This window comes from Gymnodraco acuticeps, unplaced genomic scaffold (assembly GCF_902827175.1).
Source record: "Gymnodraco acuticeps unplaced genomic scaffold, fGymAcu1.1, whole genome shotgun sequence".
NCBI lineage: Eukaryota > Metazoa > Chordata > Actinopteri > Perciformes > Bathydraconidae > Gymnodraco > Gymnodraco acuticeps.
This window is the reverse complement of record NW_022990701.1, coordinates 20,001-45,401: the sequence shown is the minus strand read 5'-3', so window position 1 is coordinate 45,401 and position 25,401 is coordinate 20,001. Positions and strand designations below refer to the sequence as shown.

At 39.9% G+C, this 25,401-nt stretch overlaps 1 protein-coding gene across 1 annotated transcript in view; it reads left to right on the top strand.

The window, feature by feature from the left end:
• The window catches only part of coro2a (coronin, actin binding protein, 2A), a 39,252-nt gene that overhangs the window by 2,446 nt on the left and 11,405 nt on the right, over window positions 1-25,401 (top strand). Inside the window, exons 2-3 of the mRNA XM_034231417.1 lie at window positions 21,676-21,876; window positions 24,627-24,743. Of these exons, the coding sequence (XP_034087308.1) occupies window positions 21,676-21,876; window positions 24,627-24,743 (318 nt within the window). The remainder of the gene's footprint in view (window positions 1-21,675; window positions 21,877-24,626; window positions 24,744-25,401) is intronic.

The window sequence follows — 25,401 nt, the reverse complement described above, 5'->3', positions numbered from 1 at the left end:
ATACAGCGTAGCACCGGCTAGCGGGTACTTTTTCCCTCTTTTGCCGGCCCCATAAAATCGTGGTTCTATCAGGCCAGGGCTGAACTAGTGACGTCAACACTCTCGACTGCTGATTGGTCAGAGAGAATCGTCACAAGATCGCGCGCAAGATCATCCCTAGCGTCGCATATATATCTAGAAGCAAGCTTGCAGCATTTTTATACACAACATTTTTGTAAACGGAGGAGCTACAAAAATGGCAACGTCAAAGAAAAGTACACCGTGGTCGACCGAGGAGGAGGTGACGACGTTCCTACATCTCATTGGGGATGATAAAATCCAGCGGGAGCTCGACCGAACACTGCGTTGCTACCTGTTGCTACCCCAGGTCCTAAACTGTAATGGAAATGCGCCACGGCCTCGGACGGCCAGCGAGGCAGCCCGAGGCCTGAGCGAGGACGCTTAGGGACGCTTAAACGGGGCTACCCCGCTGCAGTGGAAATGTGCCATTAGATTAGCATAGGCTGGAAACAGGTGGAACCCGCTAGCCTGGTTCAATAGACAGATTTTTGTCCAGTTGTGGGGATAAAAAGTAATTTCACTTATTCTTAAATGCCACTAATAAATGATCATGTCATTAGTTTTGGCTTTGCAGTTAGAGTTCAGTCCTTGAAGGAGTTGTTCATTCTGGGAAATGCACTTATTCACTTGGAGGATCAATACCACTCTGATGTCTGTGTGGAGATGTTTAGCCTTTTATCTCAACCCAAACCAACACATCCCTATTTTACCTTTGCTGTGTGTTAATGTGAACAAACAAGACGCCACATCATTATTGTGTGTGGCAGATTTGCTTAATGACATCCACTGGTTTCTGATTAAAGGACGTGTGCTATCTGTTTGATAAATTATACATTTGATGACATAGATAAGTCCCAACTGCATTTTCCTTGCAAGGTTCAGTAAATCCCACTTTGAGCTATTTTTAACACGTAAAAATGCCTGTTTACTTTTAAATGTGTTGAGAGATGTCAGTGTTAACAGTAAGTAGTATCAGATACTGTACAGCTCAAACAACACCCTAAAGTGTGCTGCAGTTCTTTAACAGTGAGGTCAGTAACACTTGTGCAGACATGTTGGATAATATTACTTGGACTATGATGAAATGGATGTTGGTATGTGGTGTGATGCAAATGTGTGGGCTGCACAACACACACCTGCGTTTCATAATCACCAGCTTCTCAATTCGAAACCTGACTGGTGTTTCAGACTCTGAGAGGCAGGATCATGCTGAGGTTGAGTGTGACAACATGACTCATTAGGAGTGAGGAGGTGGCATGCCAGCTCTAGATTAATTGTAGGCCTCCTGTCATCGACCTCCTGCCAAAACGTTCATTAGACTAATGAGCGCGCAACTCGTGTGAAACTAAAAACTCCTCCAGCCAAGAATAAACCTCACTGGGTTTTAAACTGGGCCGAAACAACACATCCTCACAGCCTCATACGCATGTTTTAATGAGGAGTTTGTGGTATTTGAAGTCACTGCATTCTCTTTTATTAAATACAATTCTGTCTAATGAAATCTGTTGTGCATTTTCATTTTGGGCCATAAAACGCTACTTTTATCTCTGGCCTGTTATCGCACAGTCCGTTAACATACCTGAGATTCTCCAACTTTCGTCTAACCTTTGACTTGTGCAGAATGCTATGAAAAAGTGCAGAGTCTCTATTGTATTTCTATTAAGATATTTATTGTTTGTTTTGTGCTTTATCTCACCGTACCCATGTCAAAGAGTTCAGGTTCCTGAGATGGTACACAACCAGCACAGGCATCAAAGTCCTGCCTCCTTTATTTACTGCTGTGAATTGAAGGCGTGCTTTTGAGCAAATATGCCCTTGAGGGTCGTTTTGGCCTCTGCCATGCTGCTGTTGTGCAATAAACTGGTCATTAAAACGCAGAAACTGTAACCTGTATTCGTAACGGCGTGCCTTAATAACCTCAGACACCTGTTGATGTATACTCTGTGGTTTGCACTCTGTACTGCAGGTGTAGTGTGTTTTATCTCATGGAAAAATTTGACGAAATGATCAGGACATGTTGTGCTAAGAGATTGGCTTTTTGTTGATAAGATACTTGGCAAAAATATCTATCCTGTGTACAATTGCGAGAATAAATTCACTGTTTAAAGGGGACCTATCATGCAAAATGCACTTTTTGATGTCTTTTATACATAAACATGTGTCCCCGGTGTGTCGGGGAACTCACGCAGCGTCAGAAAATAAAACCCTCTCTCTTTTCCTCCGTACCCAAATCTCTAAAAACGGGGGTACAACGGAGCTGATCCAGATTTGTGGCGATTTGACGTCATATCGGCAATGCGGACCCACGGCACTATCAGAAACGTTGCTATCAGAAACAATGCCCGACTGTTTTGGACGTAATATGGTCGGTGTTTACATTAGCATTGCTAACACTCAGAGCTAACCTGTACTGGAGAGCATGTGTGTGAAGAAGCAGGAAATACAAAGGAACTCACCTTGTGGTATAACCGGCAAGAGAGAAAGCCTTTGAGCTCCATACTGTTTCAGAAATAATCCTGGATAATCCATGATATGGCGTTTCATCACGGCAGTATCTGTCGGTAGAATCTCCTGCATGAGCAAGCACAAGCTCCGCCCCTCTTTTTTATCAATTCTTTTTTTTTTTTAAAGCTTTATACATCAAATCAGCACTTTTGAAACAGGAAGTGAAATAGAAGGATATGAGGCATGGCTAGAATGGGTGATGTTTGGTATTTTGAGCAAAACACTTCATAGACATGTTTTTTTATATATCTGAGACCCATGCTATTGCCTAAAAATAGCATGGTAGGTGACCTTTAAGTCATGTTTAAATCAAAAATACCACAGCACATTGAATATATTTTTGCCCATTGAATAGTTGATCTGGAGCTTTCCATCACATCAGATGAGATTTAAAAAAAATTTTTTAAACGAGACGTTTTTAAGCGTTCAGTAGAAAATATAAATGTCCTTGACTTCATAGTAAATCTGCTGATGAGCATCATGGGAAATATCAGAAAGCCCTAATAGTACAGCTGCTACATTTGACCGTGAGGTGATGTTTTGTCATGGTCTGTCAGACAAAACCAAACATTTAAAGACATTGCCTTGGGCCCCACAGTATTGTGATGCCCATTATCCGAAGATGAATAAACAAACAATCAATAGATTAAATTAAAATTCTGGATGAATATAATCATGGATTATCTGGTTTTGGATGTACATTAGCTGGTTTTGGATACATACAGTAGCTGATGAGAATTCAAACTGTTCCTGGTATTAGTGTAGCGTACATGCTGAATCATTAGGTGTTAATCCACACTGAGGTGAGAAACCAATTAAATCAGTCATTATGTATCCAGGTCACACTGCTCTGTATGTACTGTGTGTGTGTGTACAGATGCTAAATGCAACACAAGATGGTGATATCCCGTAGCTTTATGATCAATATGTAGGTCTGTGAGTTAACATCATCTTTCTAATCTTTAGTATTTATCTGAAGAAATCACTTTTGAGTCGATGGAACCAGAGTATTTGACATTTTTAACCCAGGTGGCAGCACAGCTCGAACAAATGATGGTTGGTCCACAGCTTTTAAACTTAAGTATCTACTCTGCGATTGAACTTAGTGGAAACTTCATTTCAATGGTGTCTTGAGACTCTACTGATTTGGTGTCTTTCCATCCAGTCCCAAAAACGTTTAAATGTTCCACTTCGGGCTTGGTGATAATTAAATGTAAAAATGAAACGTATTGGAATGAACTCCTGTATGGAGATAATGTGAGACATAATTACCAGCCAGTAATAATATAGTATTCAGTTTAAATGCAGGTATTGTTTGACTTAAGAAGTTTCAATATGACTTCTGTGTTATTTCCATCAATCCCTAATAAAGAAACAGATACCCAGCCCTAGTGTGTGTCATGGATTCCCATGATTTCCTAACAAGTAAAAACCAGCCTAAAGCGGAATGAGGTCACCTCCTCCGTTGCTTCACTGTCAAACCACACGGTGTGCCTGGAGGTGGTGTTGGTGGTGGAGAACCTGATGCCTCAGACATGACTTTACCTCCAGAACAAAGCCCCCAGGAGCCTCAAATATCTGCCCCCACCTCCCCCCCTGCCTCTTCATGTTGTTTGTTCCTACTCTTCTCAAACTGTCAATGAACCTGATGATGCAGACTTATACTGCCTCTTTGAGATTCTTACATATATTATACCATGTAGAAACGTGTTGACAGATTTGACTTCTTTTGTTAGAATAAAGTCATCCTTTATTATGAATAATCTTTTCATGTAGGAGCCGCATTTAAGTTTATTTTGTTTTGATTTATTTGGAACCTTTATTAATGCATTTCTCTGTTTCAGTGAGAGGTGTGCTCTGCTCAGGTGAAGGGGGCGGGGCTAAAGCTTTAAATTGGAGGTGCGGTGTGTGACGGGAGAGCAGCAGGCAGCAGCAATACCGTCATTGACACGCAGACGCAACCTTATGCTTAGTAGAAGACAGATTATTAGGATCTGCTGTTTAAGTTTATGTTACATATTGTTTTCCTATTTTGTTTTATGTTTGCTGGAAATAAACGTTGACAAGCAACCGAAACGTCCAGTGGATTTTGTACTACGAGTCTGACACTGCTTCCCAGGCCCAAGCTCTACATGTGGCCAAGAACAATAACTTTTGAGGTATGGAGTTACAAGACAAACTTTTTGGGGTTTTGGCCACTACAGAGCATATTTTAGAGTTCAATCAATTTGTTAAATTCACATCATGTAACCTATGCTGATTAGTGTCCACTCGAACAATATTACGGGATTATAGCTAATACTTAAAGGTAGGGTAGGTAAGAATGGAGAAACCAGCTCGAGTGCGCTAGAATTTGAAAGTACTCAGCCGAAAAAAATCTGCCCCTTCCTTCAGACTTCCTTTCAGAGCCCCTCCTCCAACACACACGAACGCGCACATGACCAATGAGGGCACGAGATAAGTTTGTGCACAGATGGAAGGCTGACAGGCAGGTAGGCCATCCAGTTATTTTAGCCGGGCCGGCTCAGATGATTGGTCGTGCTTTTTACAGCGCTACGGCTTCCACCGATTAAATGTTTTTATGTATTTATTGTCAAAGCATTTCATATATTCATTGCTATCGGGATGTTAAGAGCATTCCATGGAATATAACAAGAAGTGTTTCTGAAGTGAATTACCTACCCCACCTTTAAATGTAGTTTTAAAAGTAAGAAAAAAGACGCAAGGTCAACAAACCGATTCGTACTAACATTAGTTTTCTTTATACACCTTAGGCTAGTGCTCGTATTAATCCGAGCCAATCAAAATGAGCAGTTTGAATTCTGCTTTACGGTTAAAGATGCAAATGGAGAGTATTATTATTATGATTACACTGCTTTGTGGCTTCAAATACAGATCATTTAGATTATTCTGCCAAGTACCGTTGTGATTAATCGTCTATAAAATGTAGAAATATGCTCATAAATATTACCCACATCTTAAAGTGACATCTTTCTTGTTTTGATAGATTAAAAATCATACATATTCAGTTTATACTTTGTTTATTGCTGATCAAACCGCGAAGAGAAACTCTTGACTTGACTGCTTTATCAATTATTAAAATAGTTTGATGTCAGTTTTGTCTGCTTTCTTTCTTTTACCTTATTTTAATTTTAATCATAATTTTGATTTGCATCTCCATCAAACGGGGCGGATGTTTAAATTTTAAGTGGATCGATCATCTGACACTTTGTAATCTTCTGTGAAATGACAGTGCGGATGTTTGATAATGTCGATTTCTATTCTCACTGGATGCACTCAAGATTGCGACTAACCTGATTCGAACAAATCTGCCATATTTGAGTGCTAAGGCTTTTGGGGAAATCTGCTGCTGGTTTATGTTAAGGATGATTACTGTACTCTTCGTGACAATGGTTTAGGAAATCCTAAAATGCTCTTATGTAACCGCAGAGTGTGCACGTGACTGAATAACCTCTCTCAGTTATTGTCACACACCAGCGTCCCTTAACTCAACCAGCTCCTGCGGTTCATTGTCCCTGCAGGGCCGGGGCATTTACACTGCAACAGATAATGACTTTTTAAACAAAAGCTTGAAAAGACATGTTTGTGTTTCCACTCTTCTCTTTACGGTTCCATCACTGTGACTCAGATCACTCGTGGCAGGTTGTCCTGCACGTTTCTGACATGACAGCTGTCCGCCTGTTTGAGGATTATCTGCTCCCACGTGGGGCAAACAGGGAGGGGATTACATAAAAAAATAAAAAGAGAGAGAGTCTGTGGATTTGTGCAATGTCGAGCTCACCGTGCCCTTGCACAAGTTTTCAGGCTGCGGGGAGGTGACAGTGTGAGGAAAGAGGCTTTATCTATATTGAGCTGTCAACTTGCACAACTAACACATAGCAAACGACTGCGTTATATATTTTAGTTTGCTGTAACGGTAACTAAAATAGTTCTTTTTTTTTATTTAAGCATTTTTTATTTAGTCAGGCAGTATACTGAAAGAAGCAGATAGGCTAAGGACACTGTAATATCTGAGTATGTATTGCAACTAATATAGTTATTGCGATATTAAACAATGCAATTGAATATATTCCTTAAATCTTACAGACCTAATTTGGGTCAAAGACGTTACTGACAATTTTCCACCCACATCTCAAGGTGTGCCGCTAACTGGACATGGGAAACTGAAATACCATGCTTGTTTATGTGGACAAAATAAAAATATTGTTTGTATATATATTAAATAATATCATGCTTCCCCGTTTATTTGCACACACTTAAGTAAAAGAAAGAGTTTAAGAAAAGATTAAACAAAGTCAAACGTTTCAATATTTTCTGACATTTTGTGGAACAACTGATTAATCATTTTATATAGAAAGTTATATTGTAATAAAGTATATTGTTTGATAATCAACATTGCAGCCTTATCAATATGTCATAAGTGAAATGTTTGTAGGTATGTTTGACATCCTTCCTAACTATAGTCTTGTGACCCCTCAGATCCACCCTGCGACCCCAAGGTTGGGTCCCAGCTTTTATTTCATCAATGTTTATATAGATTTTTCACTCGTCTGTTGACGTACATCAGCAGCCACAGGATGTATTTATTCAGGCAGCACTGTTTCAGTGTGAGTGCTCATGTTATTGTTTTCTAGAGTCAGAGGTTCTTTATCTTGAAGCAGATGGGTCAGCAGAGTCTGATTCATTATTCATGAGGAAAAGTCATAGACTGTATATATAAAGTACATGGCCTCTTACACTGATGTGTTCATGTGTGTGTTCACCATATTGATTCCAGTGCGCTAAAGTAGCCTTAATGGTTGTACCTCGTGGAAAATGCTGTCGGAGCAAATGCATGTTTGCTCCCTGACGAGGCAGCTGTGTGCATTTGTTTATTAGACTCAACATGAGCAATGCAATGCTTATGTGCCAGATCCTTTATAGTAGGGCTGAACAATTAATCACATTTGATCAAAATCCCAATATGGACCCATGCAATATCCAAATAACATGAGGTGCAATATTTGTTTTTAGCAACATATATCATTATGCCAAAATACAATTTTAACATGGGTCTTACCTTTAAGAAACCTAGCCCTTTGATGTCAAGGATATTCTGCAAATAATGTAATTGTAAATTTGTTTACGTTGCTAAAACGTGTTATTGTAAGTCTAATTGAAAAATAAGTTTGCTTGCGTGTAGGTCAACTAATGTAGACTGTATTAATCTTAGTTAATATTTGAGGAATATAAGGAAAATATCCCCAATAATTGCCAAACATACTACTGCTATTATAAGATGGTGAATATTGTAAACATCAGCATGTTAGCTTAGCATTGTCATTGTGTGTTAGCATGCTTATGTTAGAATTTAGCTAAGTTGCTAGCATGACTGTACATTTCAGAATCATGTTTTTAATAAAAGGCAACTAAAGTGCATCTTAGTTTTGAGCCAACTTTTGAATGTTATTATTATACACCCATCCAGATATTCTTCAGTTTACTCCTTGTCATTAGCTAAGTCAGCTAGCTGCACGTTCTCAGTATCACAACACGCTAATGCAGTTAGCTAATGTGTGCGATCTTAAAATAGCGGCGGCCTCGCTCAGCCTGATAGCGGGCGTTAATGCAGCGGCACGCCGTCTGTGTATTGTGTATAGTGAGAGGCTGTGTCTATAGGCAAGCTAATCCCCTGGAGTCACAGAAAGTAAAACTCACCTTGACTACAGTCACTATGGTTAGGATGTGGCCTTGACTGCAGAGTTCACTGACACAGTATTAATTTAAGGATCCCTGTGTGAGACCTCATTGCCTTTGCTGAATAATTGATAATCCTCCGGTCCATTTGTCATTTAATATTTATTGCAAGTAGTAAAGTCTGCAATAAAATGAATCTATTTACCATATTAAACAGTGCATCTTGAGCTAATTTTAGAACATCAAACATCACATTTCTCCCCCCTCTTCCTCCTTCTTCCCTTTGATGATGAGTATTTTTAAGTGTGTCAGTAGCTTCTGCTGCAGAGGCCATTGAACGTCTGCAGAGCGACTTGGCTTAGTTGTAATTAATACTAGATAACAGAAACTCTCTGGAGGCCACGACCTGAGACACACTCCTGCCTCTGATGTGACATAATAATCCATGATTTAAAATTAGCTCATGCGGGGGAGAATTACATTTATGATTTTAATTGGCCGAAAGTTCCTAAATAGGACAGCGACACAAACACTTGCCAGTTGTTTTATTTGCTTCCTTTTTGTTTTATGTCCCTTTTCTTTCAAATGAAGATACATGGACACATTTAATGTTGTTCAATTGCAGTCCTTTCCCCTTTTTACTACTTTATTTCAGGAGTGAACATTCATTTACTTTGTCTTAATATGATCTTGTTCATGGCATTTTTATACATCTGTATCTACACAAGGAACACAAATAGTTATTGACGATGTAGGCTATAGGTTATTCTTACCATTTCTTAAAAGCTGTTTAAATCTGAATTCTAGTTGTTAAATGCAGGATCTTTCCTCACATACCTTTTGTACAACATGATGGGGAAACTTCTTAAATAAAGTGTATTATTTCTAGTTTCATATGGCTAACAAATCAATAAAAGGGAAGTAATTGGCTTAGGACTTCTTTTTTGTTGTTGTCTGAGGTTTAACTGTATTTGGAGCTCTCAGTCTGTAATGTATCTATTTGAACTGCAACCTCCATCTAGCTCGTCTCGAGTCTGGACGCTCTTAAGCCAATAAAGGAATTTATTTCATTTCCAGCCCATCAAACCCAGCCAATGTTTGGTTGTAGTTGTACTCCTTCATGCCAGACGTTAAAGTGTTTGTCTGATATATTAACATTCTTTATGTCTACAATCATCAAGGCACACATACATTCTCAAACATATAACAGATTTGACCGTGTAGTGAGTCTTGATCTTTAATAGCGAGTAAAAGTGCATTCTCCTGAAGTGTTTCTTTGATGTTAAATCAGGATTTATTGGCTGTACAAACTGCCTTTTGCTGCCAAAGTTGATGTAAGCAGGTGAGTGAGGTGGTGATATCACTGAAAACCAGCTGTGATAAATGTGTGAATCAGATATGAAAGAATGAGGTGAGCTGCACGGGCATGCTAACATGTGAGTCATGTTTCATTTAGGCTAACCTGAAGTGAGATCAACATCACACAATGTCCTTTACTCTTTACCTGAAACCACAAACATAAGCAAAATAGTTTCAATATGACTTTTGATGAGCACATCCCTCCCTGATTGCTATCACCTTTTCAACATAGCTGTCATCACATTTCTGACCTGATGTGACAGCACTGTGGCTCATCTGATGTTCTCTTTCGTTGCAGTAACTGGAAACAAACTCGGACTTGCAAAGATGAAACTCAGAGATTGCATCTGTACTTTAGTCACACCTTTACCTGTTGAGACACATGAGTAGATACAGATCTGAAACTTGATTATTCACGTTGTATCTTCATATTATTTCTGTGGTTCTTTATGCAAACTTGTTCATGTGTTAGTTTTGTTATTCACTGAAATGTACCTTATTGCACATTTCAGTCTTTTTGGCATTTCTGTAGTGAAAGCATTATATTTTATATTTTAATATCAATACATTTGGATTTGTATTGATGGATGTTCAAGGGATTTGAATACGAACATTTTGTTGATGAAATCATGCGTGTGATAGTCTACTTTGGGCAACTCCGGTGAATTGAATGCCAAGAAACCTCTGAATATTCAATAATTCCAACGTTTTTATTGTGCTTTCTCTCCTTTTGGAGGCTTATAGGAATGCATCAATACTAAATAACTAGTAACAGAACAGGCTAAGATTCATTGTGATGATATAACTTCACCAAGAACATGAACTGCTTCTTTCACATCTCTTAAGCTGCGACATTGTGTGAAGCTGTTTTGATCCCTTTACGAGGTGTTAATATGTTTTCCCGTGGACAATTATTGTGCGCTTGCAAGATGTCTCAAATATTTGTAGATGTGTAGTTGAGATCTAAATAATGGCTGAGTTGGAGCCTGTGTTTTCTCTTTGTTACGACTTGTAGAATCAGTATCTTTCCTGCTTTACTGCACAGTAAAGCAGGAAAAACAGATGATTAAAAAAAACATGCAAATGTTGATGAATTGAAAAAGCATGACCTTGCTTTTCCCACAGAGCTACTGCAATTACTGAGCATATGTCAAATGATGCAAATGGTTTGTATTTCGAAGAAGGTGTTGCCGTAACTTTCCTTGACATTTATTTACTTTCTGAATGACAGATGTAAATTGAGCTGTCTTTAATGGAGGTGTCTATGTACATTGGACGTGAGTAGATGACTAATTCAATTATTGACTGCACCTGTTCAGTAGGTATATACTTGAAGCGGATTACACTATTTGCTCAGTCGGCGCAAACACTTGAGCATTTAAAGCCCAAATACTCCAGTACAGAAAGCCTAATCCTCACTTCTGTAGCCTGGGCCCCAAATTGAAACGCAGGATTGCACTTGGCACTGAAACCAGATGTTTTACAGTCAAAACAGAGGCAGAGTGCTGATCAGGAATGACAAATTGAGGAAGCGAAGGTCATTGTGTCTCTGTAGTGTCAAAGGCTTTGGCCTATTTTCTCACAGCAGCCAGCTATTAGTCCTCCAGTGTGGGATCTGTCATTAGAGAGCGAGCCTTTGTGATCCTGGCTCTTTGGAAAGAATCACAAGCTTTCAGGAGTCGTGCCCTGTCCTTATTGATAATTACCACAAAGCACACACACTAGAAACACCAGGGTTTAATCCAGAGCCAAGAGCTAAATGAGACAAGTAGAGCCTTGCACTCTGTTAATAAATCAAAGCTGTCGGTTTGCTTTGATAAGAGCAAAGACTACATGGTGACATTGGCCGATCACTCCACTGTCTGTCTGTCTGACACACCTTTGGCGCAGTGATAATGGCCTGTGCATTACATTTAAAAGTATGTGTGTGTGCCATGTTGGCTAAGAATATACCAACATGATTTCGACTTATCAACACCAAATTTGGTTTAGGTCTTGGGTGAAGGAGAACATCAATTATATTAAAAAATAATGAAAAACATTTCCGCTATCAACCAAAAATGGCCAAAACTCAAGCTGTCGTTGATAGATCCTGATTAAATTCAGTCGAGACGACCGACATTACGAATTAAACATACACACCCAGTTTTATCCAGATGCAACAAAGATAGGGCTTATTGTATGATGTGTGTGCAGTTTTAGAAATGTTGCATACATTATGTTTTAATAACAAGTGTAATTGGTCTCATAATCATTCCTCATAAACAGGATTAAACTTGTTAAATGACCTTGTCTTATCTCGTGAAGCATGAACTCGGCTTTATGCAGCTTGCTTCTTTTGATTTTGGCGATTTACCTTTTTTTTGTTTACCAAGAACAGGTTTAAACCTGTGATAGTAGACTCAAAGGCATTTTTCATCTCTAAAAATGTCAAAGTAATTTCAGTATCTGTTTAAATGTAACGTAGTTTCATAAATGTTGAGTTAGGTGTCGATTCAATATTTTTCCCCAAAACATTATTAAGTCAAACTCCTGCATTTGATGTGCAACTGCTTTGCACATATATCCCAGTGTGACCTGTCTCTTATCTCCGAGACAGTGTGTGACCGTTGGACTGTGTTGTGTATTTGGGGGGAGATGTGTTTGTGGTCAGCGTTTATCAGCTGTGTGTAGACAGGTGTGTGTGGTTGTAGGTACATTTCCCCAAGCACCTAGGTACAATTTTGAGCTACAACCACTCAGACACACATGTTGATTTTAGGAAAACATCATCTTACAAAATGTGGTGCATTCCCAAGGATTAAAGTACACCCTCCATCTATAAAGCAGCTAAAATTAGATCCAACCCAGCCAGCTGCAGCAATAAATGCTGGCTCAGGCATGACACAGCAGTACTAGAATACTATTTTTCTGATTCAAATCACACACTAACAGTCCTTATATTTAGTAATGTAACCTTTATTTAAAGGTAAAATGAGAGCAGTTCTGTGTCTTTTGTATGGGTGCCCTGAGATGAAAATACTGTAAATTAAGGATAAAACTGAGAAAAATGTATAAAAGGGCATTCAACCAAATCTGAAACACAACAAAATGGGATAAAAATTAACCGGGAATATCTACAACCTACTATAAATTGACCATGCATGTACGGGAATAAATACTGTTGTTGATCTGAATACATTGAACTGCTGTGCATGCAGGCACGTTTATGCAATAACAGCGATTGATCAGCCCCTCGGCCACACCCTCGTTTGACCGCATGAAGGGTCGGCCTTGTTCAGCCTGTCCTCTTATCGACCTGTTGGTTTCTATTAGCCTCTGGTGCTAATGTGCTGTTACGTAATGCTACAGTTTGACTCGGTGTGATCACCACCGCTGTCCAGCTGAAGCCATGTGAGAGGCTCAATGGGGTTTGTAGCAGCTGGGCGATCTGCCAAACAATCCAGCCAATTTCATTTTGACTGCATGTTGCACCCTTTTTTGTATTTTGAAAAACTTGAATGTCTGAGGAGCGTTTGATCGCACTTCACAGAGGACAGACTGTTTGAGACGTACTGCCAGGGATTATAACATTAAGAGGGAATATTAGTTTGGTGTATCAAGTGGAGAACATCTGCCTCCACTCGTACACACTGCCACTTAAGGATAAAAAGTAACAAGTCAGGATTTTTGAATCTATAAAGTAGGTACAGTTAATTTAATTTAATGTTGGGCCAGAGGGTTTATTGGAGATACAGTGTTGAAAGGGGGAGACAGAGGGGATGACTTCCACGGGCTGGAGAGCTGAACCAGTGTACTGGGCAGCGGACACTTGTAAATGTGATGGTAAATAAAAGGTGGCTATAAGAGATTATTGATCTATTGATGATCTATCTGATGTATCATCAATGGTTGTATGGACCTGAACATCTGAATATAAAGAGAATTTCAAAGAAAATAAGGAATAACTTTAAATTGATTTGAATCTTTATACTTTTGTTATCGATTTACTCCAGACTTACTAGGAATAGAAATGTATGAGTGTAATGGGTCGTTGTAAGCTACAGATGTGTTAAAAAAAAGACATCTGCTGAGTAGGACATTTTAGTATTGAGCAACAAGGCTGAAGAGGAGCGTCTTCCTCTTTCTTTTCCTTCTCCTTAAAAGATCGAACAAGAAATCCTGATTGAGCAAACACTGTGGAGGAGTGGCGAGAGGGAGTGTGATTACCTGCTCTCTCTCTCGCTCCCTCTCTCTCCTTGTAGTCACCTCCCTCTCAGGGAGTGTACACACACACACTCCTGCACTCTCCACTCCTGCTTGTTCACACACGCACTCGGCTTCATGCTGCACGCACACACCCTCGGTCTCCTCTCACTGTCTGTGTGCACATCAAAGCTTGGTTAGGACTTGGACACTAGTATAGTTTTGTGTGTGGGTGTTGGGGTGTGTGTGTGTGTGTGTGTGTGTGTGTGTGTGCGTTGGTATGCATATGTCTGTGTGTGTTGACAAGGAGATGCAGTGTTGATCCATGTACTTGAAGACAAGTGATTTTTGGGGGGGATTTTTTGTGGTTTTCCTCTCAGACGTAACTTTTTCAGAGTCATTTAAGGACCCTCTGCTCCGTCTTGTGCCGGTGTCGACTCCCTGGACAGGGTGAGTGCCGCTGAACTCCCAGCTGACTTTCTCACACTCCCTCTTTCTTAATCACACACTCTTTTCTGTCTCCTCTGTGCTGTCTCACTGCTGTTTTATTTCATGTCCTTCTCCCGTGGATTTGTCTGTGAAATTCTCAATCTTTTACTCTTTATAGCACTGTCCAGAAATATCTGACTGTGCTTGTGTGTGTCAGTGTTTGTGTGTGTGTGTGTGTGTGTGAGCTCAGTGTGCATGTGCATGAAGACAGGCTTGAACAAGATGAAAGAAAAAAATCTTTCTTCAAATCAGCACTTTGCCTTAAATCTATTTTTATAAAACGCTCCTCTGTTCCCTGCACAGCACAGATTTATTTGACAGCAGGCTTCACTTGCACTCCTTTTTTTAGTTTAATTATCCATTTGCTCAAACTTGGCCAAGTAGCCGCTCATTTGCTTCCTAAAGCATGGAAGTACTTTCTATTTTTTGCTGGAAAGAAAATGCCACTATGAAACTGAAGCCACAACAATGAAAATGACATCACCATCATCTTCATCCACCGTCCCCCGCCACAGATGGGTATTCATGGTGGATTCCAGCCTGAGAAACACTACCATTCATAGGGAATATGTGCCTTGAGGTTTTGAATCACAGTCTGTTTGAGGTCTCTTCATTAAGCCCGGTATCCTGTTGCTCACGTCAGTGGGTTTTAAAACCTATGAGCATGCAGAGCTGCTCGTCACAGTTGAGGAACAGGATCTCTGAGCTCCAACCTCAAAACAAACTGTGGGTGTTTCTCAATCGCGAGGATGCTGGCTTGGTAGTTGCCAGTGGCGTTTTCTCCCGGAGGCCAAGGGAAGCCAGGCTTCCCCTGTTTTTTCGGATTGTAGTTATAATTTAAATAAATAAATAAAAACACTTTGTTTTGTTTCGATAATTCTCCTTTGCTGTGTGTTGCTGCCGGCCGGCTCTCCCCCATTCTCATTGAGTACTTTACAAAGAGTGAAACAGCGCCCCTCTAGATGTTATGGTGAAACAGTAGATTGCACTCTCTGTTGCGAGAGGAGGCCAGCAGAATCTGGCTTCCTTTGGTGAAAAAAAATGGAGGGATTGACCAATCAGATGAGGCCCACGTGATGCCCCTGCCAACCTGTGATTGGTCAGGGCCATGCCAAGGGAAGCCAGCCGCCTCTAGCTTCCCTTCAGGGGCGGCTGGCGGCTGGCGATTTGATTGGACACTGCCATCCAATCAAATCACATCAACATCAGTTTTAATACTGTAACTGTCATCACCGCCGTTAGAAATTATCAAGCAAATGAAGCATTATGGAGGGTGGAGATTTGGCGTACTTAATCAAACATAACTTTACTAAACTTCCGCTACAGCAGCAACTGAAAATTAAATCAGATGACAGGCCAATGCCCGCACTCGAGCTGTGTGTACACAGAGGAAAAAGGGAGAGAATCGGACGTTCAATGAGGACAATTATGTCCGCACGGAGTGGCTAACTGGAAGCGCTAAACTTCAGCGTCTATTTTGCTGGCCATGTCTTCTTTTTGACAAGGATTCGTGCTCCCTGAACAATCCTTGGGCAACTTCAGGATTCATCGACCTTGCCAACCTGTCACGGGCAATTGAGAGGCACGGTAAATCCAAAAATCACATAGATTGTGTGATTGTCTGAATACATTAATAAGTAAAATGCTTAAATTAATAAGGAGAGAGTTTCAGCTGTAGAGTGCGTGCGGACCTGTCGGTTAGATAACAGACGTGTGCAAGTCCTGCATCTGTGTGATACAAATGTGTGTAAAATGATACCGGGCGCTGTAATCACTCATCTGGTTACGTTATTGACCACCCCCCGACCCAAAAAATGGGCTTCCCCTACATTTTTCCCCACGCCACGCTACTGGTAGTTGCGTACTTCCAAGTCACTTCCTTCAGAAACGAAGCAAGTATGCTTCCAAGCCACGGCTTCGGAAAACGAAGAAGAATGGAACAGGCTAACAAGTGTGCCACTCTCTCTAACGGTTTCAACATAAACTGTACCGAAAATAAATACCTCACGATGTCTATCTAATTATGAACTTGCTTTACTTTCACACATTTTTGGTGATAACAAATGTAACAAAGTAACATATTTACCAACACATGTTCTACGCCACTACATACTTACATTTAAATGTGTGCTGCGTCGGTTCAGCCATTCTCCGCAAGGGTTTTGAAATTGGTCCGTGTGCAAAACATTGTGGGGATTTTAAAGACGCGAAGTCTACCCATGTGCGGCCTCGAAATTTCCCCCAAACCAAGGACGCGGCCTCGGTGGAATTCCAAGTATGCTGGAGATTGGAACAGTCCTTCAGCAGCACTCGATGACGTAGCATCCTTGAAATATTGGCTTGGAAGCCAGAATCCTCGAGATTGAGAAACGGCCCCTGTGTGTAAAGCACCTAGTGCTAAATAGCTGCAATTGAATGCTTGGCATGTGTTAGGCTTTTTATATGATCAGATATTTCCTTGTATAAATCTTTTGCTGAGTTCTTTATTCAACACATGATGCAAGTTGGGAAAAAAGGGTTAAACATATTTGTGTTCACACTTAACAATAAGCAGTATAGTATTAATACATAAAGCATTATGTTGTATTCGTCTACACATTCTAATGTCTCTGATTGTTGGATGGATTTTCTTTAGTAGTAGGCCTAATAATAATAATAAATGTAATTTATATAGCGCTTCTCATCTGCCAAGACAAATCTCGAAGCGCTTCACAACAAAGGACACTGATACAATTTGAGAGATTAAACAAATAATAATAGTAATAAGAAAAAATAAGAAAATAAATAAAATAAAATATTAAATAAATAAATAAAAATAAAAGTCGGAGATAGCGATAAAAATGGCAGCTCAGTAGTGAATTGACAGTGTCTAGTCTCGAAATAAAAATCTTCTATAGCTTAGTTGAAGTGATACCTGCTCCGTATAAAGCTTCAATATACTAATGGGAACTTCAATAAAGGATTCTTTCAGCTTTCTCTTACTTCACTCTTATTTCCTCTGCCAGAGAGGTCATTTCTTTGGTTCTGTTCTTTGGCTTGATTCTGTTTTCTCGCTGGATAATGGAAAAACTATTTTTAGGCAATTTTAATGAATCTTGTTTAAAGGGTGTGGCATGGGTCACAAAATCTGTCATAGCATTTTTGGAACGAATCCGAATCACTGGGCGGACACACGCATTATTTTTCACTTACGGAAATGTTCCTGGCGGAGGTCTGCTCTCTTCGAGTACTCTTTTGAGTTTTCATAGTTTTGGTGGTTATTTCGATCTATAATAACAACAGTACACTCACCACATGAGATCTGGAAATGCAGTAATGTTGAAAAAAGCCAGACTATGCACATGTCACATGTAATTGGGTGATTATACATGTTTTAAACAAACCTCCAGGGTATGCATTTGAAAGAGAAAAAGGTCAAATTAGGATTTTGATGTCTTTCATAAATACCACTCAAAGTTAACGCAGCTGCTCTCTGCTTCATCTTTGACTCGCCACATTTAGTGTATTCATTCTAACTATTATAAAAATGATGGCCAAAAACAAACAAAGATGAATGTTTAATCCATAACCGCTTTATAATCAATTAAAAGTTGACTACTTTCTTGCCAAACCTGGTGCTCGCATTAACCACAATTCCACTGGACTGCCAATATATTTTAATAGAGTTTTTTATAGAGTTATATCCTTCCTTGAAATAAAATACATATTTGGCCTTACTCTGCAATCGTACTGACTCGGGCTGTCCTCAACTAAAGGAATTCAGTCAACTAACAATCACACGACTAACCAACTCGTTGATTTATTGAAAGATGTGTCAAACTGAGTTTCTCCACATTGAACCGTGAAAAAGAGCCACTTTTTTACCAATTAGACTAGAAATTCACTTCTTAAGTCCCTTAATATTGACCGTGGCAAACAGATTCACAGATGCTGCCAAGGGACAGAGAAAGACAATGTGATGCTAATTAGGAACTCATTGGTTCACAAAAACAACCAGACTTCTGTTAATAATTTGAAAATACAATATGAAAATGGCACAGCAGGTCGATTGGGTTTATTTATATGATCCTCACCCTGCCCCACAGACTCCTTTGTACGTTAATCATTAGATCACACCTGTAAAACCGTCTCAAAGAACAAAGGACTATTGTGAGCTAATCTGGACATCTGAATGTGCAATCATACATACCAGAGCTTCAAAAAGACCTTTAAACATTAAAGATATAATCATTACACTAAAGCATGTTGGACTAATGCACTTTCATGCTTTTGACGAAACGGAAACTAAGATATGATTACGCTTGACGAAGTGGATATCTATACAACCACATCATTAGTTTACTCATTTATATGATGCATGCATGCACAAAGCTAAAATATTCTCAAGGTAAACAGAGTGACACACTTCAAACTGAAACACAGACATGGCTGTATTTTCCTTTCACTCACTCACTCACACGTGTGCTCTAGTCTATAGAAAATGAAGCAGCTATTGGTTTACCAGTGTTGCTGTTATCCTATTACAGGACAGAGGGTGAAAGCTGTCATCATCTGTGTGTGATATCTGAACGTCTAAACTAAGGGAAGTGTGTCTCACACACAGTGAATGTGAGTACACACATACTGTTAACAAAGTGGCATGTGTTCACACCTCTTCATTCCTCATCTTGTATTTCACTCTGAGCGTTTACAAAACATTACATCTACAGATTGAGGAGGCGGGGCTGGTGCATGTTTGGTTTGATACACTTTGGGATCAGGTTTGGGGTCGTGAGGTTTTCATCGTTAAGACTGGAAAGGGCCCAAAGTCCTGGGCATCTGCAGAGGACAGATTGAGTCCAAACGGTCTCTCTGCTCATAGCTTAGGGCCAGACGCTGCTTAAGTTACCGATATCGCGACACCAGTAAGTCAACTTTGAACTCCCCCTCTTCTAGCGCCAAGCCTTAGTAAGCCAGAGAGAGGAGTGGCTGGTAGTGTACGCGTTTATGAGTTATGAAGTGATTAAAAGACAGCCTGTAGGTGAGGAATAGGTGCATATGTAGGCTTTGCACGTCCATAGACAAGTACAGACCCAACAAAGACCTGTGGCAGAGCAAAGCAGATATATACAGTATATCTTAAAAAAAATGACTTTTCAGTTTAGTTTTATGACTGTTTTTATTGCGGTTTCTGCTGTGAGTCACGGACTAAAATAAATTTCCCTCTGTCAAAAAGGACAGTTTTTTTTTTCTGACCTTTTATGTGTTCTGATCAGCAAGAAGTTAGTGGATTCGTCATCAGCTCTGGGAGACAGGCCGCCCTGCTGTGTACCTGCTGAAGACGCAGCTGAGAGGGAGCTTGCTATCTGCCTCATTACAACCGTATTACACCCTGCTGTAGATGTGACAAGATGTCTCAGCTTTCTGCCCTGAAGCCTCCGCCTCCGGTCTTGTAAGCCTCAGCAGAACATGAACGCTGATTATATCGACCCAGATGTGCATGTTCCTTACTGAGCATTGCACTGACTGCTTGATGCTTTTAGTATCGTTTGAATGTAGACATTTTAAGTGAGGTTTGTTTCTCTTATTGAGGTCATGTTTGATTCCTCTTGTGCTTCTATTGGTGTCCTTATTTGCTGGTTATCATGTCAAGCTTCTATAAGGAAGTTGCCTTGATAGATTATGATCATCATTAGTGTCTATTTGATGATATCAAACTAAATATCTTTGGACTGTTTGTCACACATAATATTACATGTATTATTGGGCTCTGTATTGCGACTGGCATTTATATTATTTTCTGCCACTAAATAGACGATTGTTATTCAAAATAATTGAGATGGTGAAAATAAGTTATTGTTGTGCTGTTTAGTAGCGACCATTTTTAGTATAGAGACGATAACGTTTTTTTTGTAATGTTTATTGAGGCAATGCAAACATTATTCAGTTTACCCTGACAAGAATGAACCATGACAAGTTTACTTTGTGAATCCTTCAGATTGAGCTGCCAGGATTACATACTGTATGGATGTGACTGATGGTGCCTAAGAGGCAGTCTGACTCTGAAACACCTGAGAGGTTAAATGGAGCCCCTCTTCAGGAGGGGAAACATTCCTGTGTGACAGCATGGGGCTCTGTGATGGCCTCGGGGTAGAAGTTGAGAGGTGGAGGAGTAAACTGAGACACCGGGAGTCACAATCCTCCCGTGCCTTTCTGCTCCTCTGAGATTCTCCCTTCTTTTTTTTTTTTGTCTTAAAGAAGATTATCCGTCGTTCTCTGCTCAGCTTCTTTGCAGCCGGCAGAGCTGCAGCCACACCTCACTGTGATGTCACTCTGTTTGCATCATATTTATTTAGCCATCATCACAAAGGCTGCCACATAAAAACATAGCAATGACATAAAGAGAATGATGTCATTGCTTCAAGGACATGAGGGGGCGTTTGATTTCTAAGAAAACGGCATGTTTTGATGTTCCCCCTGTTGTCCTGCTTTTTCCTATTTCCATTGCCCATTTTCTTGCTTGCTCTCTCTGTGTTGTTATTTTGGTCCATTTTTGTACGTTAACATCTTGTCATTCAACCTCCTCTTCCTCCGCTAATTCATAAGTAATGACCATGCAGCAGCAGCAGGCAGAGCAGCGGAGCAGACATGCCGGCTGGCCAGGCCTCGTCCCAGCGGACCAGAGCCACTTATCTCTCACAATAATGACATATGCATCGACTGGCTTTAAGAAAGTGGCTTCCCAGTATTTGGGAAGTCTCCCACGTTTCTTTTCTCCGCTATAATTGACTGTCTTAACGAACAACATATTTCATGCATAAGAAGTAATTTGCTTGCCAAAACAATATGAATCAAGGATAACACTGACATCCAAAGTAAAACTGACATTACAACAAAAACATATTTACAATCATGATTCATGAGTGTGGATATTGTCATTATCAACCCCTAATCTAATCAAACTACTCATACAAAACATATGCATGTTCCTTTTAATACGTGTTTTTTCGGAGGAAGCATTTTTCTCAGCTTTGGCTGCTCACATTTTGCAACATCGATCTCATCTGGTTACTTAATACTGGAAAGAAACAGTATCGCCACCTATAAAAAGCCCTATCACCATCAGTTCAGTTCTTCTTCATAGTCCCATAGGGGAAATCGGACTTGCAGCAGAGCACAAATAAACAGTAACAGAAAACATATAACAAGAAAAGAAGAGAACAAAACTTTCAAAGATGAATTTGTAGGCTTTTTGCAGTGCTGCAGTCCTAAATGTTTGCAGAAAAATGCCTAAATGCAAGGTTACCTTTTGTGCAAATTAAGCATGTTTTTTGCACTAGGACTGTGAGAGATGATTCTCCTTGACTGACCTCTCCTCCCCTCTCCTCCCTCCTCTCTCAGATGACATGGCGTCCTCAGTACCGCAGCTCCAAGTTCCGCCACGTGTTCGGTAAGCCCGCCGTCAAGGATAGCTGCTATGACGGCGTGCCAATCACACGCAGCGTCCAGGACAACAACTTCTGTGCCGTCAACCCACGTTTCCTGGCAGTCATCACCGAGTGCGCCGGGGGAGGGGCTTTCCTGGTCCTGTCCGTCCATCATGTGAGTATCTCCATCTCATGGCAGCTTTTACTCCCTGATGTCAGCTTTTTAAAGGAGCATTCAGGATGCTGATAATGGATACTGTGATGTGTTTTGTAGATATGTGCCCTGAAGGGAGACATTTATTTTTGCTATGAGGGTAGAAAAAAGCAAGGAATAGTCTAAATATAGACATTTAAGCAATAGATGGACATTTCTCTAGTTGAAAAACAGCTGAAGATAAACTTTACAATCTAAGGCAATCAAAGACAACAGCTTTGCCATGAATTGTGCTTTTGCAAAGCTTTCGAAAATTCAATATTTGTTGACACCGTCAGAAAGTTGGTAATGTTTATCATTGAGGTTGTAATGGAAGGTGTTGTGCTATACTGCATTATGTTAAAAGGTGAACTGAAAATACGTCTGCAAACAACAATTACATTTTACATTCCTTCATACAAAATTCCCCTAAATAGTTACCTGATCCAGCTCGAGGCAAATTGGGTCATGTTCCCTGTAGTTCATCATAGTTATTATGCTGCTTAATGTTTCAACTAGCTTCCTAGCAAGCTTAAAACAGGAGACATCAGGAAAATCAACATAAAACATTTCCCCATAACTGAAATTAGCTTCGACCAAAAGTTGGGAAGTTTCAGAAAAAAGTGTAGCAATGGAATTTCACATTAGAAATGATTATGGTGAGAACATTATTACCCTCGGCCATGGAGGTCGTGTTTTTGGTTTGGTTTGACTTTTTTTAAACAGGATTACGGAATAAACTACGATTTGTAATTTTCATGAAACTGGGTCATGGAAGAAACAATAAAATGATCGAACGGACCATAATCACAGGGAGGTATAACAAATGCTTTTCCCTTCCGTTAACATTGCGAGATACTGCGTTTGGTCTCAGCAGGGATCTCAGGTCTCTGCTTTTCTACTTAAAATAACTTTTTCTCTTTGGTAAAAAGAACAATTAATCTGCTGAGTGTTCGACATCTCTCATGGTTTCTCTTTGCTCGTGCACACAGCACACCTGGGAAAGAAAGATCTGCTCTCAGATTATAAATAGGACAGCAGCAGTGGAGCCAACGCAAATACCAGGAAACCCCCGGCAGCTGATTAACTTCAACCTAAACATTGCATGTGGTCTTCTTTTTACTCATCATTATTCTGCCTTATCTCCCCCACCAACTTCACCTTAAACATGATCAATCAAACACTCTCCATGACGTTATTTATGCATATTATCACATCCACCGGTGTTATCAGCAACAACAGTGATCCTTCAAATAAACTCAGCCAGACTTCCTTATTGTGTGCCAGTAAAATGTACAGTCCTGCTGTATGTCTCCAGTCGAGAGCGATTTATCAAGCTCCCTCCCTTCTCCCTCTCTCTGTCTGTGTCCAACTTTTAAATTATCTTTGACATATCACCAGCCTCCTAGCTTGGGCAGGAATTGCATACGTGCTCAGGAATGACATAACTCATCGTTTGACCTCCCTCTTTCACCATCTCGAGGAGGTGAAACTTCCCCCCTCTGCCGCCCTTCACCTCCCATCTTTGTGTGTGAGCTGAGTTCTGTGGAGAAAGTAGTTAAAACATAAACACAAGAACAGTGCTTCTATGTTCTACTTTCTTGTGCATATGTTAGGTTTGCTGTAAAGCACAGGTAGTGGTTACATCATCCCCATGCAGACACACCTTACCTACACAGTAATCAAGCCTGCAGGTGTGTTTGAGTGTGTGTCAGTAGGAAGGTTCTGTTCATACTAACTGCATAATTAGCAGACTTGTCCAGGCAGAAAATCTTCAGCAGAACTCTCTGACTTCTCCCTTGTAACAGGATCATGAAATACCAGGGCGTGTGTCAAACATTTTGTGTAGCTCTGACTGTAGTTTGAATACTTTCATTTAAATGTCATGAAGAGTTTGACTGCTCTGTAGCTTGTACTCATATGTGAAGATCTTGTCCTGTTAAGATATTTAGAAACTAGCTTGCTATCTGTCTTTAAATCTGCACTAATAAATATGTTTTATATTAAAGGGAAACTCGGCCTATTTGGTCAGTCAGTTTACAGGTCTTAGGCTTGAATTTCGATAAATTACCTCAAGGGACGTCATTTGAGTCTACATTGTTTGTACATTGTCTTATTCTAAAGACTACAAGTTTGAAACCCCCCTAACATCGTCACGGAGGTGGAGTTATAAAGTGGTGAGCTTACTTACCTCTTCAGTCCACTCCTCTACAGGCTACATTAGCTGCTACTAGCATTACACACCTGAATATCTCCCTGTTTGTGGTTGAGTTGCATTATGGTTAATGTAGGAACCAGGTTTTGACAAAGAATAAGACCATTTCTCCTGATTTCTATACACGTGTCCAACAAACGCGGACAGTAGGCAGAGGTAGCAGCCGATTTGAATAGTTAGCATAAAGTGGCCAGGACTCTATCCAAGACTGGCCAAAATATAATTTGGCTGTAACAGGTTAACTCATTGTCTTACACTTTTTTGTAAAGATTTAACAAAGAATATACAGTATAATGTGCTTTTTGAGCTTAACATGAGCTGGTGATATAGCGCTTTCCCCCTGCTTCCAGTCTTAATACTGAACTAGCTAGCTACATATTTACTGTACATAAATGAAAGTGTCTATTGCAATAAAACATAGAGCACTTTTATCAGAATGTCAGACTAACTCAATGATATAAATGTTTTGGCTTTTATATTTCAGTATTTTATCCTCTTTTGTTTGTTTGTTTATCAGACAGGTAAAGTGGATCCTCACCAACCCCGCATATCGGGCCACAGAGGAAATGTGTTAGACGTCAAATGGAATCCATTCAACGACTACTGCATCGCCTCCTGTTCTGAGGACACCACGGTTTGTACAAACACACACCCACCTAAAGTACAAATAGTTCACTGATGTGTTATCATTTTCCTTCATTATGAGCGTGTAGCAGCAGGGAGATTATTCTATTGCCTTGCTGTTTAGCCTTCAAGAAGTAATTCCTCACATTCCTCAGCCATGACTTGGCTCACAAGAAATCAATGTAGGCTACAAAGAAAGAGAAAGGAGAGTGATATAAGACCATTTATTTAAAGTAATTTATTTCTCGTATCCAGTGGACCCTCAATTATTTATTGAATCGTTATTTGTCATAGATTTAGACATATTGATTTTGTTCGTTTGTGATCTCTCTTACAGTGGTGTATTCAAAGCCTTCACTAAAAAGTGCTGATGCCGCTCTGTAAAAATGCATTGGAAATTAACTAAAAGTATGTAAAAACTATTTTAAAAAATGCACTTAAAGTTAAGTAAAAGTACTCATCATTACTGATACAAGCATTCATGTAAAAGCTGAATTTTATGGTTGCAGTCGGTTGAAGTTTTTTTTCTGCCATTTCGCCTTTATCAAATCAATGACGGAGAGAAAGGAGAAATGGCGCTTAATTGTACAAAATTGGAAGCATTACATTTTTGCACATCAATCAAAAAGAATGTTTTTTTATATTGGCTTATGAACAAATCAACTAGT